At 41.2% G+C, this 19624-nt stretch overlaps 1 protein-coding gene across 1 annotated transcript in view; it reads left to right on the top strand.

The window, feature by feature from the left end:
* The window catches only part of APBB1IP (amyloid beta precursor protein binding family B member 1 interacting protein), a 71446-nt gene extending 54848 nt beyond the window's left edge, over nucleotides 1-16598 (top strand). Inside the window, exons 9-14 of the mRNA XM_070472002.1 lie at nucleotides 850-993; nucleotides 2985-3095; nucleotides 7959-8057; nucleotides 8813-8927; nucleotides 13987-14090; nucleotides 15733-16598. Of these exons, the coding sequence (XP_070328103.1) occupies nucleotides 850-993; nucleotides 2985-3095; nucleotides 7959-8057; nucleotides 8813-8927; nucleotides 13987-14090; nucleotides 15733-16260 (1101 nt within the window). The 3' untranslated portion in view covers nucleotides 16261-16598. The remainder of the gene's footprint in view (nucleotides 1-849; nucleotides 994-2984; nucleotides 3096-7958; nucleotides 8058-8812; nucleotides 8928-13986; nucleotides 14091-15732) is intronic.
* The last annotated feature ends 3026 nt before the right edge of the window (nucleotides 16599-19624 follow it).

The following is a 19624-nucleotide window of genomic DNA, read 5'->3' as shown; positions in this document are numbered from 1 at the left end:
CCGCCGCCTATAATGCAGATGCCTGCCAGGTCACAGGTCACAAATGGGCATGGGAGCCCCAGATTTTTGTTGCCCCAGCAACATGATGACCTTTTGAATTAGGAGATTTGCGGCTTCTCTTGAAAAGTCAGAAGACCTGGTGACACCTGGGCCCACATTCCACCTGGAGCCAGTTCACTGATGCTCATCATGAGGAAAAAAATGTATAACTATGTGGGGTGATAGATGTTAACTACACTTATGATGGTGATCATTTTGCAGTATATACATGCATCAAATTATTAGGTCATATACCTAAATCTAATGCAATATTCTATGTCAGCTGTATCTCAATTTAAAAGTATACCAAAAATAAAATACTAATTTGTACATATTTTATGTCCAGAATTAATGATAAAATTTTTCTATTTACTAGCAGTGAAATCATAACTTTTCCACTTACAGGTAAAGGGATAAATTGTATATTTATCAACCTACAGTAACAGAAATAGATTTTATGTAATACTTCTACAATACGTACCAAGACTGCACTTACTACCTTCCTTATGAAGTTGGGGCTATCAGCATTCTTATTTTGCAAGTAAAGGCACTGAGGTTGAGTCACTTGCTCAGAATCACAGAGCTAAGTGATCAAGAAGCCTGGAAGTCGAACTCTCGAGCTGAAATTCAATCACCGTGTTCTTCCTGTCTTTTGGCAAATAGTATGCAGTGTCAATATATGCATTCAATTAGAGCTGTAGACAAAATGATTTTTAGCTTGCAGGCTAGCTTGCCACAGTTTATTTCAATGTGAACAAAATGTATGTTTTATCTCTGATGGGTTTTATATCATTGAAATCTCAATTTCAGGAGAGTTTCTGTGGAACATCCATCATTGTGCCAGAACTCGAGGGAGCTCTTTATTTGAAAGAAGATGGGAAGAAATCCTGGAAAAGGCGCTATTTTCTTTTACGAGCTTCTGGAATTTATTATGTCCCCAAAGGAAAGACTAAGGTCAGAAAGAAAAAAATATGCTTATAAAAAAGGCATTTCATGAAAGGGCAAGTCACTCAGTCATGTCCAACTCTTTGCAACCCCGTGGACTTACACAATCCATGGAATTCTCCAGGCCAGAATACTGCAGTGGGTAGCCTTTCCCAATACTGGAATGGGTAGCCTTTCGCTTCTCCAGGGGATCTTCCCAACCCAGGGATCAAACCCAGGTCTCCTGCATTGCAGGTGGATTCTCTTCCAGCTGAGCCACAAGGGAAGCCCAAGAATACTGGAGTGGGTAGCCTATCCCTTCTCCAGCGGATCTTCCCGACCCAGGAATTGAACTGGGGTCTCCTGCACTGAAGGTGCATACTTTACCAGCTGAGCTACCAGGGAAAACTAAAGAAATCCTCAGGTGGAAATGTCAGTACTCTACCTTTTGCTGTAAGATTCATGTGATGACAGGGTTTATTCAAATAAATATACTTTTAGGACAGAATTACAGAAATCCTTCTGAATCTTTCAGTTGCTTTCTTTTAAAGGTGAAGAAATCTATCTACTTTAAAAGCCAGGTCTCAGAAATTATGGCGAAAGCATTTCTCTAAAGATTAATTCACTTTTTTACATATTGATTTCAGAGGACTTTTTTCCCTTCCTTTTTACTCTATTATTCTGTAGGCATAAAAGTATGACATCTTTTATCTGGAGTCATACATCTGGGTATAGCCAAATTGGGGGACAGTTTAGCAAGATCTAGGCAAATGTAAAAGGGAATACCCCTTCAAAGGCCAGCTCCATGTTTAGCAACCTACCCCACAGAGTATTTTTTGTAATAGCAAGATATTAAAATAACCTCTAGTCATCTATAGTAGGATGGTTGAAGAAATAATTATATCTGTACAGTGTAATGTTATGCAGCTATACAGTGTGATATAGCCTTTCATACATCCTGACATAGAAAGACCCCAAGATATAATGTTAAGAAAAAGAACAAATTCATGACAAAATATTAAGAGTAAAATCTCATTTATATTTTCAAAATTTTACATGTGAATATGTCTACACATACATAGGCATATAAATATATCTCCAAAAACATTTGGAAGAATCTCTTCCCTGGAGAAGAGAAATGAAGAGAAAAGAAGAGTGAAGGAAGATTTTCATTTTTCTTTTAAATATATATTTATATATATTTAAATATATATATATTTAATATATATTTAATTTATATTTAAATATAAATGTATAATTATTTTTAAATTATTTTTCTAATTAAAAAGACTAAAACTTTGAAAATCCAGAAAAAAAGATTTCACAAGAAAAAAATGTACTACCATATATAAAGGAATAATTGTGCCCTTTATTTTTTATTCTTTAAAAGCAGAATGTGAAAGGGGGAAAAGTAATAGAACAAATTTGTAGTTGATGTGTCACCAAATATGTAGATTAGAAGTCTTCACAAGGTATATTATACATAAGGAGAGGATTCTGTTCCCATAGCAACACTGCCAGCCCTGAAGAGATGGCATGAAAGGAATCTCAAGAAGAGGTGCATGAGGTGTGTGCTGATTTTCTGAGCATCAAATACCACTCATTGTTCATCCACGAGGGATTTTTCTCCTAAATGCTCAGTCATGAAATCCGTCAGTGACTTAGAATGGCAAAAGCCAAAATAAAACATCTGACAAGGTGCTTAGTCACCTTGTCTGGACCACATCAATATAGTAATGATGTCTCAAGGTGAGCCAGTCATCTCTAGGGGTCCATGTGCAGGAGCTAGGACAGCACTGTGATCTTTTGCTCCACCTGTGGCATGCTATTTTGCCTTAGATGTGCCCTTTCACTTCTTAAAATGTAGGCCTGGCTTTTAGAAGACTACATGGTAAATGGTTAAGTTACATCTGAAATTCTGTATTTTCCTACTAAAATGTAACCTTTCATTGTGCTGTGAACAACCTTGGGAAAATATTACCTGTCAGCTAGGTTGAGGTTATTTTTTCCTTCTCTTTCAGACATCTCGAGATCTGGCCTGTTTTATACAGTTTGAAAATGTCAACATTTACTATGGGATTCAGTGTAAAATGAAATACAAAGCACCCACTGACTACTGCTTTGTATTAAAGGTAGGTTTTAAGTCCTTACCTTAGATCTGTAAGCAGTTTGAATTAGTTATTTCCTTTTAAGAAAAGAAATGTTCAGGGAGGGGGGTTCAGGATGGGAAACACATGTAAATCCATGGCTGATTCATGTCAATGTATGGCAAAAACCACTACAATACTGTAAAGTAATTAGCCTCCAACTAATAAAAATAAATGAAAAAAAAAAAGAAAGAAAATAAAAAACAAAGAAATAAAAATAAAGAAAAGAAATGTTCAGTGTTAAATAGTTAACTACAAGTATAACATAATAAGCTTTTTATTGTAAAGCAAAATAGGAGAGGAGAAAACATTTCCAACCAATTCAGATCATTTCCCCCAAAGTCTGTTACTGAGTCTAAAACTTTCAAGTTAGCCTGTCTGGATTTATTCATCACTTTATGAGAATAAAAGCTCTACATTTTGGACAGATTTTATTGACAAAATGATTGATTGTTCAGTTCTTTATCAGGTCCTTCCTTATTCCATTGTAAGATATTTTGAGAAATTAGGAAGTTGATAAGACTTCCTAGAAAAATATAGAATATAGAAAAAAATCTTTTTCAAAAATAGTATTAGTGGGTCTTGAAACTTTTTAAAGTGCACATTATCAAAAGAGAGGATATATTATCAGGTGTCTGGTAAGGTTGACCTTAGCACCAGATTTTGGAAGGTTGGGCAGAAGTATCTTTTCTCTGCCAAATGTAACAGCTGATTCCTAGAAATGGACTCAAGGGATTTATGGAGCTCTTCTGGCCATGACATTGCCTCCAGCACCACAAATTCCCCTTCACAAGTTCACACCAGAAAAACCGAGGTTATCTCATTCCATTCAGCTCGGGTGCAAGGCTGTGTGCAGAATTTCCTGCAAATATACTTTATTATTTTTTATTCATTTAAAAAATATAACATTGCTGTGCAATGTTATATAAATTACAGGTGTACTATATAGTGATTCACCATTTTTAAAGTTTATACACCATTTATAGTAATAAAATACTGGCATAGAAAGGACCATGAGAACAATGGCAGACACATTATATATTGCATCTGCAATGCAGTGAGTTAAGCACTTTTCATATGTTAGTTAATAGATTGATTCATTTAATCCTTCATCAGCCTTCTATGGTAAGAGCCACAGTTCTCCCTCATGTGATTTCTTTCTTTGCTTTTGGCTGTGCTGGGTCTCCGTTGCTGCACACGGGCTCTCTCTAGTTGCAGAGAGCGAAGGCTGCTCTCTCGTTGAGGCGCGTGGGCCTCTCATTGTGGTGACTTCTCTTGCTGCGGCTCCCAGGTTCTAGAGCATGGGCTGCGTAGTTCTGGTGCGCAGGCTTAGTTGCTCCGTGGCATGTGGGATCTTCCCGGACCAGGGATCGAACCTGTGTCTCCTGCAACAGCAGGTGGACTCTTCACCACTGAGCCACCGGGCAAGCCTTCTCTGTAGTTTGTAGATGTGGAATCTGGGCACAGAGACCCTCAGCCAGGAAGTAGCTGAACCAGGATGAGAAGCCAAGGGGGGGTGGGGGGGGTGGGGAGGCTGTCCTCTCAGACGCTGTTTGCCGGCACACAAAATCTCTTCTCTGCCTCCCCTGACCCCAGCCCCAGCCACTCTTGAACTGTGTCTTCATCGTGTTGCTCTCTGCCCTCGTGGTCCTTGTTTGCAATCCTGAGACTCAGAACTTACGAACACAGAGGCCCTCCTTTGCACACAGGCATCCTGATGCCTACACGGCATAAAAATGTCTTCTGGCTCTAAGCATCAACAGTTGGGGCTTCTCTGCTGGTGATGAAATGTGCTTCAGAGCAGACAAATATAATAAAAGTTGTCAGAAGCAGGTAAGGGCCCATAAACCCATGGCCAGTGACTGGAGCAGAGATGTTCAGCAAGAGAAAGCAGAGACCTCAGACTTAGAGGTCTCCAGGTTCCTACTGCTGACTCACAAGCTTGAGACTAGGTCCCAGGATCATGGGTTGAACTATCTGGCCTGGAACGCAGGTCACCCTGGGCTGCACCAAGAATGGCAATGCTGAGACCCAGGGGAGGACCTCCCACAGACAGGGACCAGGGCTCTGAGGTGGAGAAAAATGCAGGCCTGATGATCGGAGAACAAACAGGAATCAGAACAAACAAACAACCCAACAGGAACATGCATTTCCCTTTTCTCAAAATGATGACCGATTCTGTTCTCAAGCCAGGTTCCTTATGGGCAGTCACCCTGCTTGTTTTGCACTTAGGCATACTTCTCGGTTCCTTCCCCCAATGCTAGGAATTTTTATTCATTTGCTGAGTAAAAGGGTCAGTCATCCTTTGGAGAACTTAATTTTTTTACAAACATTTTGGTCACTTATTTCCCTTTGTGTCCATGCTGGAGTGTGGAAAAAAACTCTTGATATGCAAATATTTCATGAGGGTAAGCAGATTGATAGAATTCAAAGAGAATGCACATACACTGCAGAAAGGGTTCAGGATTACAGTAGCATGTTAAGAGATCATGTGAGTCCTCAGATATGCACAGGCTGAGAAGTTCAACCCGGGAGCTTCTTACTCAGGATGAACCCATGGATTATGACCGTCCATGGAGGGTGCTGCCAGGAAGACGGGAGTTTGAGTCCTGGCTCTGTCTCATGGCATAGTGTCAAGACTCGCTAAGCTTCACTGCCCTCTGCTATGAAGTGGAAATAACCCTTCCCGTGCAGATTAAACATCTATGCCTGTAAGACCATTAGTGCAATGTTGACAGACATAACCAGTGAGCAAGAATTGGAGTCATTCTCACTGCACTCTAGTCCCAGTTAAACATGTCTGTTGACCAGCATTTCTCAAACTTGAGAGTGCATGGGACTCACCAGGAGAGCTGTTAAGACAGGTAGTTGGGCCCCCAGAGCTTCTGATGCTATGGGTCTGGGAACTGGCCCAGGAATTTGCACGTCCACCAAGCTTCCAGGTTCTTATCTGCCTCTTCCTTCCACAGCTGTCACCTCTTCCAAAGAACGTTTCTCTGTTTTCCAACTTTTGCTGCAGACTTTACCATGCCATCGAGTGATCATATATTTGTTTACATACGTCTCCCTCAGCAACACCCCAGCCACCACTTCTTAAGGATGGTGTGAGCCACTCTCCTCATCTCTAGTTAACCACTCAGAGGTATCTACTGAATGCACGAGCCCTTGCTTCTCATCAGGGTTCTGCCACTCAGTGTGACCTTGGATAAATAGCTTCACCTCTCTGGTCTCCCACTGTTTCGAGGATCTCTAAGACCCCTTTGGACAAGGGTCTGCAGTTGCCCTGACCTTTGTGTGCTGCGCGGCATGTCTCTGGGAGCTTCTCCCTTTCTGGTCAGGAGCAACCAAACCAATGGCAGAAGAGGCTGGCCAGTGGCATGGAGCTAGCATTTTTCCTTAAACTTCTTTGCAAACATTTTTCCAGCTAAAAGCTCAAGGGAGTAAATGCCTTGGCAAGGTCCCAAGACGTGACAGAAGAGTAAGTGCGGGGCCTTGCTGAGTGACGTCCTGGGAGCCTGTAGGGTTCCTGCCTCGATGGGCGAGCCAGAAAGGAACCTTGTGCCCACCAGGCAGCTCATCTTAGAATCATAAAATCCGAGGCTCACGAGTGATCTTTGAGGTCATCTTCAAGATCATCCAATGTTTAATTCTCCTGTGTCCAGTCCTGGTACACTTGTGATATGAGGAAGCTGGTGAGATGCACCCCACTAATGTTGGGGAGAATGAGCCAAAGTCTGCACATCAACCTCTTCATCACAGGAGGAGCTGTGGTTAGAACTCATGGTCAAGTGTTCTTGCCTGTGCTTTGTGCTCAGCAGCCACTGTGTTTAAAGGAAGAACCACATTTTACTCTGGATGAACATACTTAAGAAATTGTTGATTGGGCTATTTAAATGGATCCCTCTACCCAGACAGTTGCTTCCTGCCTCTCACTCCAAGCACAATGTGATTTACAGTCTGCTCCTGGGAACCTGGCTTTCCCATCACATGTCATGCACAAAAAAAAACAAAAAAAGAAATTTTAATATACCAAGCCCAAGGTAACAAAAATCAAAATTTTTAATTCCTCCAGGAGAAAAAAAGAAAGCTGTTTTCTAAGAACAATTATAAACCCAGATTGCTGGGGTCACCCATGTTTTGCCCGTCTTACACAAGGGCCAGACCAGAAAGTTCTGTTCTGGTTCAGTTGGAAAGTTTGGTTGGAAGTTAGGAAGCCGTGTTTCTGGTGCTGAAAGATAGGGATGTTCTGTATGACCTTGGACCCATAACACTCCGTCCCCTTCGCACCTGCCCATCACTGTTCTCTTTGACCAGGAGCTCCTGGAAGGCCCGGGTGACCCCCTAGTGCAGCACCCAGCTCACTGCCACTTAAAATTAGACAGAAATACTCCTCTGGGCTATGCATGTGGGTAAGAGATGACAGAAGACAGGGCAAAACCCTGAATTCCTCGTAGCAGAAATAACCCTAGGCCTGCATGAGAGTCACAAAAGCATTAATTCCTTGACATGAGAATTTCATCAGGTAAGTTCCCTTATCAGATAAATGGAGAAGTGATTTGGATTTCTTGTAGGGCTAGAAACAGATGTGGTTTCCAGATGTTCAAAAAGCAGGAATGGAGATGACTATTGATAATATAGTAAGAAGTGCTTGTGATAAATCATGTCAATTCTTTCCAAATTTAGCCTCTATAAAAAAATACCCTTATTCCTAATTCTAAAATTGCTATCAGTGATTTTCGCCACCATCTCAGGAAATTTCAGACGGTGTGAGAATTTTCTAAACATTTTTTTGAAAGGTGTTAATTTGTGAAGTGTTTACAAATAGTCTTTGGAATGACTTTTTTCCAGCATCCCCAGATTCAGAAGGAGTCCCAGTATATCAAGTATCTGTGCTGTGATGATGCCAGAGCGCTAAGCCAGTGGGTCACGGGAATCAGGATCGCCAAGGTGAGGGAATGGGTGGACTCACCCCACCTTGAATTTGCCAGCTAGCATCCTGACATGGGTCCAATCTTCGTGCTACTTGGAAACAGCTGATTCATTCTTTTCTTTTTTTAAATTTATTTATTTGGCTGCAGAAGATCTTAGTTGTGGCCTGTGGGATCTAGTTCCCTGACCAGGGATCAAACCCAGGCCCCCTGAATTGGGAGCTCAGAGTCTAGACCACGAGGAAAGTCCCAACACCTGATCCATTCTCACTAAGTCAATGCCATTAATGGATCAGTGCCGCAACTATCACCTTGTTTATTTGCCCATTGGTTTTTTATTGAGTTAAGTGGGAGTGGTTGACACATGGACCTCTCCCATGACCTGAGAAGCAGGGATTTATTTTCATATGAGCCATTGCAGATAATGATTTCTGGAGAGCTTTGCAAGTGTTATGCGTAATTAAGAAACATGAGATACAAGCTATGGCAGAATTACATAGAGACGTATGTCATCACATTGCATAGCTAAAGCTCCCTTCTCATGGGGAGGTACAAATATTACCTAATTTTGCTAATCTGGAATATTATTTCACATATGAAAACATGGTTTGTGGATTTTTTTTTAATGGAAATACTTCTACTAAAAGTATGTCAGAAAAGGAGTAAAAAGAATAGTCATGAGGTCCTCTTTTCCCTGAATTTGTAGATTGCAATGGAGTGCAGAATTTGGGATAAATGGATTGCTCTCTTGCTTCTTTTGTGTTCTCTCTCTAGTATGGGAAGATGCTCTACGATAACTATCAGCGGGCCATGGCCAGGGCAGGGCTTGCCTCTCGGTGGACAAACCTGGGCACAGTCAACGCAGTGCCACCAGCCCCGCCTTCCACAGGTACCACGCAGCGGGGAGATTCTGACACCTGTTCCAAGCTCAGAGCTTGTTCTCAAACTTACCTAATGTATTTCATAGAAACAGGACTCTGTAGACGCTGTACTGAATACTCTTCCCTCCTGATGGTCAAATGTAAGATCCCCCAATACCTACCCCCCACATACTTGTATCTCTTTATAAGTGACTTTTAGCAAAGCTCTTAGCAAAGAGCTTTTAGCAAAGCTTTTAGCAAAGCTTTTATTCATGATATGCTTATGGAGAAGATGGTGGTCACCAGCTTAGGGTGAGCTTGTAGGAAGCTGTGTCTCCTCAGAGTATAAGTGTGATGATTATTCAAGGCTCCATTAATGCCCAGCAGACTGTCCACACCAAGGGTGAGAGCATTCCTTGGTGTTTTGCCTCAGTAACATCACACCTAAGTCCTTGTACCCAATTCTGGATGTCACATCTGAATGTAACAGCTACTAGTTTGTATTTTAAGACACTGAGAGATGAAGTGGGTACTATGTTACTGCTGTTTATATATATACAAATTTACATATATATATACACACAAATATATATATATATATATATATATATATATATATACATATATATATATGTATACACACACATATATATATATATAATTTTTGGTCCTTATAGCAAGGTATACATTATTATCATTCACTCCACAGCTGAGAAAACTGAAGCTGTGAGAAGCTAGTATCTAGCTTGGAAAATATGCAGTTCTATGCCAGGATCCCAGGACAAAGACCAGACCTAGATATATTATTATGCCATTTTCTTCCACTTTCTCTCCTGCTCTCCTGTGTCCATCTCATCAACACTGCTCCCTTCTTCAAAGAAACAAATTTAAAACCCTCTTAAGGCTCCAAATCCCCCTCCTACTGCTCCATCTGACAAGCAGACTATTCTAAAGGGTGGACGGTATTTGCTGTCTCTGTTATTCTACTTCCTGTTCATTCCCCAGGGCTTCCCAGGTGGCTCAGTGGTAAAGAATCTGCCTGCCAATGCAGGAGACCTGGGTTCAATCACTGGGCTGGGAAGATCCTGTGGAGAAGGAAGTGGCAACCCACTCGAGTATTCTTGGCAAGGGAAATCTTCTGGACAGAGGAGGCTGGCAGGCTACAGTCCATGGGGTCGCAAAAGAGTCAGACATGACTTAGTGTGTAAACAGCAATGACTGTTCACTCTTCATAACCATTTCAGTCAGGTTCCTGCCTCTAGTACGTCATGGAAAATGCTCTTGCAAAATCAAACTACTACAGACTCCTCTTTTTTTTTTTAAATTTAAACTTTCCAGCTATACCCCACAGCATGGGGATCTCAGTTCCCCCACCAGGGATCAAATCCCAGTCCCCTGCATTGGCAGTGCAGTCTTAACCACTGGACTACCAAGGATGTCCCATAAACACTTCTTTCTAGTTGACCTTTCAACAACCCCAACACAACTGACCACTCTTCCTGGAGCCAACCCCTTTTCTGGTATCACACATTCCACCTACACCCAACCTTAACTTCTTTTTTTCTTTCCCCAACCTTAACTTCTCTAGCCACTCTTTTTCAACCTACTCTAATAATTCTTCTACCCCAACTTAAATTACCCAAGGCTGAGTCAATCCTAACCCTACTCTCATACTATCTCCCTAAGTGATCTGATCCACCCCCAGCACTGTCTACACGCTCACCACCTATAACTGCATAAATCCAATCAAGGCTTCTCTGTTGACCTTCAAACACATGTATCCAACTGTCTGCTCAGTGGCTTCATCTGAATGCACCCCAGACCTCAAACTCAACATCTGTAAAACTGAGCCCATCCTCTTCCTCTCCTGACTTACTCCCCCATGATTGTTCTGTTTCCACAAATAACATCACCATCTACCCAATGATTCCTGCAGGAAACACGCAAGAAAAGCTCATTGTTGTCAAGTTGTGTCTGACTCTTTGCAACCCCATGGACTACAGCATGCCAAGCTTGCCTGTCCTTCACTGTTTCCCGCAGTTTGCTCAAATTTATGTCCATTGAATCGATGATGCTATATAATCATCTCGTCCTCTGTCATCCCCTTCTCCTTCCTTCAATCTTTCCCAGCCTCAGGGTCTTTTCCAGTGAGTCTGCTCTTCACATCAGGTGGCTAAAGTATTGGAGCTTCAACTTCAGCATCAGTCCTTCCGATGAATATTCAGGGTTAAGTTCCTAAAGGAGTGATTGATCTCCTTGCAGTCCAAAGGACACTCAAGAGTCTTCTCCAGTACCACAATTTGAAAGCATCAGTTCTTTGGCACTCAGCTTTCTTTATAGTCCCAACTCTCACATCCATACATGACTACTGGAAAATCCATAGCTGTGACCAGATGGACCTTTGTTGGCAAAGTAATGTCTCTGCTTTTTAATTTGCTGTCTAGGTTGGTCATAGCTTTTCCTCCAAGGAGCAAGCATTTGTTAATTTCATGGCTGTAGTCACTATCTGCAGTGATTTTGGAGCCCAAGAAAATAAATCTGTCACTGTTTCTATTATTTTCCCATCTATTTGCCATGAAGTGATGGGACCGGGTGCCATGATCTTAGCTTTTTGAACATTTAGTTTAAAGCCAGCTTGGTAAATGGTAGTTTTTCCAGAAGGAAGCAGAATGCTTGGCAGATAATAGGCTAGAATTTGAAGATGATTGGGATGATAATAAATTAATACCTTGTAGGGTTTCTCTGAAAGTGAAGTAATATAAACACTCTTAATCTAAATGTTCAATACATGCTCAATCCATTTTCCTAAATGAAATGCTTAAATCCAATTTTTGAAGAATGCTATCACAGCAGTCAGATGAGATGTCCATTGATCAAAAAAGATCATCTTTCCCGTAATGGAAAATCCATTAGTAAATGGTAAATTAACCCATGTTGGTTCTGCTGTAGAGTTTTATCAAAAATAAGCCCTACAGAGAACAAATGTGCTGAGATGTTAAACCATACTGGGAGTGTTCTGCTTATTATTTTTCTGGAGCCTCTTGAGAGTAAGTAGATTGACTATCATGTCCCTTTGCCCATTAAATCTTCCCTTTGTATCTTCTAAAAGAATAAAAAGTAAAATAAGGCCATTTTCTTACTAACAACAGTGCAGTTATCAAATTTTGGAAATGTAGCTTTGCATGTTGAGAGAGTATTTTTAGGTAAGCCACAGCCTGTATTGCAGTTTGCCAGGTGTCTCGGTGATGCCATCACAGCGGTGCTCTTCCCCAGCACGGGTTCCCTCCAGAACTGCATTTAGGCGTCGTATCTCTTTCTTCCTCTTTCATTTGGCACATTTCCTCAGCCTTTCTTTGTCTATCAGGACGTTAACATTTTTTAAAGAATACGGGCCATTTATTTTATAGAATGTCCCTCAGTTTGGATGTGCCCGATGTTTCCTGATAATTCATCTCAAGTAATGCGTCTGGGGCAGGACTAAGTTGATGTGTCCTTTTCGGGGTACCCCCTTCGGAAGCCTGTGGTGTCTGTGGCCCCTCGCTGGAAACATTCACTCTGACCACTTAGATGAGGTGCTATCCGGTTTCTCTCCTGTGCAGCTTTTTCATGTTGTATTTAATAATTTGTACAGAGATACTTGGAGACAACAGAAGTGTCTGAGTCCTTATCAAACTTTCCCTTCTTCCGCTTTTCCTGGAGTGCTTAATAACCTTCTTTGAGTTGTTCTGTAGATTTATAGGCTTTTCAAAATATTGGGAAAATATCTGAAGAAGCAAGCACACAATCATTTCATAAATGTTTGACAGCAGAGCTGGTCCTGAGCAGAGAGCTAAGGCAAGCTCAGATGCACTCAAAAGGGAGACCTCATGTCCGGGGCTGGGAGGTAGTTCAGTTGTGGGAGGAGCAGCCACCTGCTCCCATCCCCATCCCCATCCCTCCTCCCCGACCCCGCCTCCCCCCACCCCGCCTCCCCCCTACCCCGCCTCCCCCCACCCCGCCTCCCCCGACCCCGCCTCCCCCCACCCTGCCTCCCCCTACCCCATTACCCCCTACCCCACCTCCCCCCACCCCGCCTCCCCCCTACCCCGCCTCCCCCCACCCCACTACCCCTAACCCGCCTCCCCCCTACCCCACCTCCCCCCACCCCGCCTCCCCCCTACCCCACTACCCCCCACCCCGCCTCCCCCCACCCCACTACCCCCTACCCCACCTCCCCCCACCCCACCCTGAGGATGCCCTCTTAGGAGCCAGAGATCAACACACAGCTGCTTCTTTCTGACTGACTCTCAGAACTGTGAAACAGCTAGGCACACTTGTGCAAAAGGGTAAATAAAAAGACAGGAAAAGCAGCACATATCAGAACTTTCTGGGGAAAAATAAATCTAATTCCAGGGTATATTCAAGGTTTGTACATTTTGCTCAGTCCCCTCTGTCTACTGTTTTTGTGCCCAAAGTATTTTTTTGTTGAGGATAACGTTCAAAAGTTGTTTCTGTACACAGCATGGTGCGAATCCAGATACATCCATTTCAGAAAAAATCATCCACAGGGAAAATTCTTTTAGAAGGGAGGTTTTCAAGATTTATTCCTCATTTACCAAAAGGTTTTTAAAAGCAGAACATACTATTGCTTGGGACCCAAGTTAATCCAGATCCTGTGGCTTGTATAAAGCATTCACTTCCCTGAATGTTTTGTGGAACCTTATGAAGTATTATTATAGAAACTCAGATTTTTTTGTAAACCCTGTGTACCTGTAAATCCTTTCACTTTGGAGACAAACTGCTTTATCTTTTCAGATTAGCTCTCAAGAATGTTGAAAATACCTCACCAACTCTTCTTGTTTTTAGTGAAGTATAGTTGATTTACAATACTGTGTTAGTTTCAGGCGTACAGCAAAGGGATTCAGCTTTCTATTCAGATTATTTTCCATTACAGGTTCCTATAATGTGAGACACTGAATAGAGTTCCCTATGTTATACAGTAATTCCTTGTTGCTCACCTATTTTATGTACCATAGTTTGTATCTGCTGATTCCATACTCCTAACTTTCCCTCCCTCCTTATCTACTCTTCTCTGTCTCTGCCTCTTAGGAGTTAAAACAGGCACCACCCAAGCCAATGGTCAGATCCCCCAGGCAACACAGTCTATGAATACTGCTCTCGGAGAAGACCGGAGACACCTTGAAACAACCAAGGTAAGACTGGGGGTACCTGACCTACTTCTATCAGACTGTCACTTGTAAGCCCATATTCTAAACTGTGTTCAAGTAACTGCTCCTTTAAAAAAGAAAAAATACAGTTCCAACAATTCAAGTCACTATAATTTCATTTAGATAATTGTTCCATATGTATATATATTATCTTAAAGTTACATAGGCTAGAAGGGAAAATTAAAACCAACTACTACCAACACAGCTTCAGGAAAATGTAAGAATCTTTTTTAATTCTGAGGATTGGTAACTATTTTTAGTTTAGCTACACTTATTTTGACTGAAGTGATTTTTGTTTGTTTAATTCAAGTGGTTTTAGCCCTCTCTGAAAGTGGCACCTACATTTTAAACCCTTGGGATTTTAAATTATTTTTTCTGAATAACTTAAAGCAGTGTGATGGTCAGAAGCCCTTTATTAAATGCTAACTGGGCCCCAAACCAAATTAGAAGAATACTGATAAGGTTCCACTGTAAAATATGCATTTTTGTATTTTTCTGTTAATGTTCTACATACATCCTCAGGCTAATGGAGAATAAAACACTTTTGAAAATAATAGCCAAATTGGTATAACATTCTCCATAACTTTTTTTTTTTCAGTAGAGGAGATATAATGAAGTTATTTAAATCTAAAATTTAGCTAAAAATTATAGTTACTAGTCCAGTTGCTAACATCTCAATTGACTATACAAGTTCCACTGAATATTTCTCATATGTGACTCAAACCAACTCTAAATATACCTGCAGAAGTTTTCCACCTCACTCTCCCCTGTTACTTTGTCCCATCAGCCAGTGGTGGAAACAAGTCATATAGTTATTGAGCTGCTTATAATTTTTGAAAAAAAATTTAGTTCATTAAAAGGGCCACCTGGGAAGCCCTTATGTATGTACAGGAGCAAAATAATTTCAGACACCCGCTCCTGACGACTGCATTTCACAACCAGCTCAACTCAGACCAAGAAAAATGTATCTGTGTATGCCTACAACCCTAGTAGGGCTTCTCTGGCGGCACAGTGGTAAAGAATCGACTGCCAAGCAGGAGGCTTGAGTTGGATCCCTGGGTGGGGAAGATGCCCTGGAGAAGGGCATGGCAACCCACTCCAGTATTCTTGCCTGGGAAATCCCATGGACGGAGGAGCCTGGAAGGCTACCGTCCAGGGGGTCCCAGAAGAGCTGGACACGACTTAGCGGCTTAAAAAACAAGGGTAAAGACTGAGGTAACCCCAAACTAAACTCTGTACCACTAGAGCTCTAAGACACTAGCAACCTTGTATCAAGCAGTTCCTAGAAGATACATTATTAGTATTATAGTAAATACCTTGTGAAATAGGGCGAAGTCTTCCATTTACGGAATACAAGGAAGATTAGCACCAGGTGATAACGTTAAATAATAATATTATTGATGATACTGTTGAAGGGCATTTGGAGTCGTTCTCTGTCCCAAAGCACAGAAGGGCTAATTCAGGGACAACCTGGAGTCTCAGGACTGAGATTTAGGGGCCACCCCTGGCGGGGGTTGGGGGGCAGGGACAGATGCTTCCTAAATCCGCAGACTCACCCGTCCAGGTAAGTGTCATGGCCGCACGGCCGGGTGGTCACAAGCATAACGCTGTTGTCGCTTTGTTAAAGGACAAGAAGCCCGGCCTCGGCAGCCACGACCCCGGAGCGCCCAGGGCCCAGCCCCCTCCCAAGTCCAGCCTGCTTCCGCCCCCTCCTCCGGTGCGCCGGTCCTCGGACGTGGGCGGCGGCAGCCCGGGGACGCCCCCCAAGGCCAAGAGCGCGGCCGCTAGCTTCCCAGCCCAGCCCGACGACCTCCTGCCCCCGCCCCCGCCGCCGCCGCCGCCGCCGCCGCCGCCCCTGGAGGACGACGAACTACCCCCGCCGCCCCCCGACTTTAACGACGCGCCCCCAGACTTCGTGCCTCCCCCGCCGCCGTCGTTCGCGGGGGATTTGGGGTTCTCCCTGCCGCCACCGCCGCCACCCCCACCCGCCCTCGGCCCCGAACCCGCGAGGACGCCCCCGGTGGTCGTCAAAAGGCCGCCGCCTCCGCCAAAGAGGCAGGAAAACCCAGGACCACCGGGCGGGGGAGGCGGGGAGCAAGATTTCATGTCGGATCTCATGAAAGCTTTGCAGAAGAAGAGAGGCAACATGTCCTAAAGGGAAGCTTAGAAATACCTTTGGATAATGGGCGTGACATTGCTAGCCTGAAGTGTATTTTTGCTACTTTGTTTATATGACATCTCGTTCATTTTAGATACAGTATTGAAGTAGAATGCGCAAATGTAAACTTCCCTCTGTTGCCCAAGTACATTAGTAATCCTTAACCTGCACAGAATTCAGACTATCTGCGTCAATGTACTTATTTTTTCTGTGTATTCCCATTTCCATGGATTTTTATCTTCCCTTTCAGGTTAATTAAAATAATGTTTTTGTTCATTTATTTTATTATGTTCTGAACCATCAAATTAATAAAAGTTTAAAATGTTTTATCAAAATGGTATTTCTAGAAATATCAGTATAAATCTAGTGCAATATCAATCCTATTTTATAATATATAATTGACCTTTTACAAATCCTAGGCCTTCTAAAGTCTTGTTGATCTTCGAAATATGTTTCATCTCTGTCTCAGTAACCTCCAGAATTTTCAGAAAAGTCGAAAGAGGAGAAAAAAAACCAGGAGCGGTAAACTGAATTTAGTTTCTTTGAGATTTCCTTGTTTGGTTGAAGTCCTGGACATACCTAACTTGGTTTTGGTTTTCTAGTAGCTGAATAACATAGTAATTGGGGGTGGGGTGGGGAAGCTTTTTAGATAGTTTTTGGATTCTCTGTTACTTTACTTTTATTTGCTATTAGTTGTTATGATGCTACAAATTGCTATAAAAATTTAGAGGCAGGAAAAGGCAATCATATTCTTCAATCTGGTATGTTTTCCCTCAGATAAACTTAATGCTCAATTTTAATAACCAGTTTAAGTTCCTGTTACCCTTATCTCTCTTCTCTAATTGGCTGCGAATCCTTTTAGATTTTTTCAATTTTATTTCCATGGTTCTGTTTCAGTTTCTTTTTAAATATAAAACACCTCAAAATCAAAAGTAATCTCTAAATTGACATTTAAGACAGAAAGCAATTTCCGGTTTTAAAACCAAAATATTTAATCATTAAACCTTGGTAAGGTGCACTCAATTTTTCCTAAACACTGGGACCAATGGCCATGGAAAGGAAGGGCTCAGAGAGCAGGACCAGGGGACTGAGAAAGGGAAAGGGAGAGATGTGTTTATTATGGGCTTCAGTGATGACCCCCAAACCATCAATTCAAACATACAGAAATATAAAAATGCAAACTTTAAAATGTTCTTGAGTTTTAGCATCAGATGATACATAGTTTAGAAAAACTACAGAAGAGAATTAGCTGATTTTGTGGTCAAAATATTGATGCAGTTTTAGTGGACCAAAAGGTTGAATGCACTGTTTCTGTCTATCCCTGCCTTTGTTACAGGATATAAATGAAGACACTAGGAAGCAGATGGTCTAGACAGTCCTTGCTTTGCAGAGTTCGGCCTGCACAAGTTCCAGTTAGCACAATGTAGTTAAATAACACTAGACTCCCCAACATGGTTCGTATATGCTGCCATGGTATTTTAACTAGTAATTAGTTTTAACTGGTAAGTAATTACACGGAGTACAAACTTTGCTGTTAGCTTTTCAACCCACAAATCACTATATACGTAACAGATACATATCATGATCAGTGACCAGTTACATCCCTTCTTTCAATGCCTGTGAGGGATTGACCACTGAATATTTGTTATTCAGTTTTTGTACAGACAGAAAAGTGTCTTAAGGTGATAAGGTATTATACATATGTGTCAAGTCTTTAATGTTTGGAGATATAGAAATATTCATAGATTAATTGAAACTATGTCAGAATTCCTTTAAAATACTTGGGGATATGTAAATTATACTTCAGTGAAAACAATAACTAGAAATGGAAAGTGTGAAAGGGTATAAATGAAGCAAGACTGATCATGCATTGATAATAAATTGGTTGAATGGTAAATCAGGTTCATTAAACTATTCTCTTTATTTTGGTAAATGATTGAAAATTAGCATAATAGACAAAAAAAGCTTGAGGAGTACAATTAAATTATATTATTTGATATGACCCAAATTTCTAGGTACATGGTGTTAGATTGCTAGTATTAGATAAAAATTTATAAATTCATTAAAAGATTGTCATAATTTTTTTTTTAGTTATTGAGAATAACTCAGGTGGTTTATTTATTAAAACAAAAATTATCACAAAGAAGTTCCAGAGAGTAGGGCAAGTTTATTTGCTTAAAAATATATTTCTATACATTACCATTATTACGGAGTGCGGTATTGTCAAGAAAATGTAGGTGATCGTTAAGAATTTATCAAATAGATTGTTCTATCCTGGATTTGATGACAGAAGCATTCCTTAATTGATTTGCCCCAGATTAAGCTGAGTAGCTAACCCTGAGGCCTCTGGCCCAGGAAGGAGCTGGGGAGGAGGAGCCTGCTCTCTCAGCTGCAGAATGCTTCTGCAGAGGAGGGCGGAGAACCTGCTGGAGGAGGTGGACCTGGGAAACAACTTAAACTAGATAAATACAGATTCTCTTACTAGGACCCTTATGAATTTTCTAAATTTTTGCAACAACTAGGTAAATTTTAAATGTATATGAAGCTGCTTAAACATTTTCTGTTTCATTACAACTTCAACTACGGCTGTTACTTAAGATTTCTGTTGTTCCACAGAAAGTTCCTTAGGTATTAGTTTTTTTGCTAAAACAGGAGAGTGAATATGTACAGTGTCACGAAGAATATGTATATATCCTGATCATTTCTTAACTCCTTCACAGCATTAAGAGAATTATAATTTTCTAAAATAGTTATAAAAATAAGAGGATGTCAGTGATTTACACTATTTCCAGATAAAGGGTATGGATTCCAACTGATGCTCCTTCCTCATTTGCAATTTTGCCCTGTGACGTAAACTGAGGCATCAAAGAACTCACCTCTTTCAACAATAAATTTTAGGATCGAAATGTGTATTTTCATTTAGTTATAATTAAGTCATGGGGATATACTGTATGGTGACTATAGTTAATAATACTTTACTGTATATTTGAAAGTTGCTAAGAGAATCTCAAAAAAAAGAATAGCTCTCTAAAGTCCTCATCACAAGAAAAAAAAAGTAGCTATGTATGGGGATGGATGGCAACTAGACTTACTGTGGTAAGCATTTCACAAAATACACAAGTATCAAATCATTATGCTGTACACTTGAAATTAACAAAATGTTACATCCAACTATACCTCAATTTAAAAAGTAAGGATAACACATATTAAACCGATCTATCTCACCTGCTAGTTTAAAAGCTCCCTGAATATATTTTTATACTTTTCCACAGCACCTTGCAGAGAGTGGATTCTCAAGAAATGTTTGATGCAGAAAAGTAAACACAAGAGGTATGTGTCAAGGGTTATAGGTCTGAAGGTT

The sequence above is a fragment of the Odocoileus virginianus genome, chromosome 9 (genome assembly GCF_023699985.2).
Source record: "Odocoileus virginianus isolate 20LAN1187 ecotype Illinois chromosome 9, Ovbor_1.2, whole genome shotgun sequence".
Lineage (NCBI taxonomy): Eukaryota > Metazoa > Chordata > Mammalia > Artiodactyla > Cervidae > Odocoileus > Odocoileus virginianus.
This window is presented reverse-complemented; position numbering and strand designations above follow the sequence as displayed.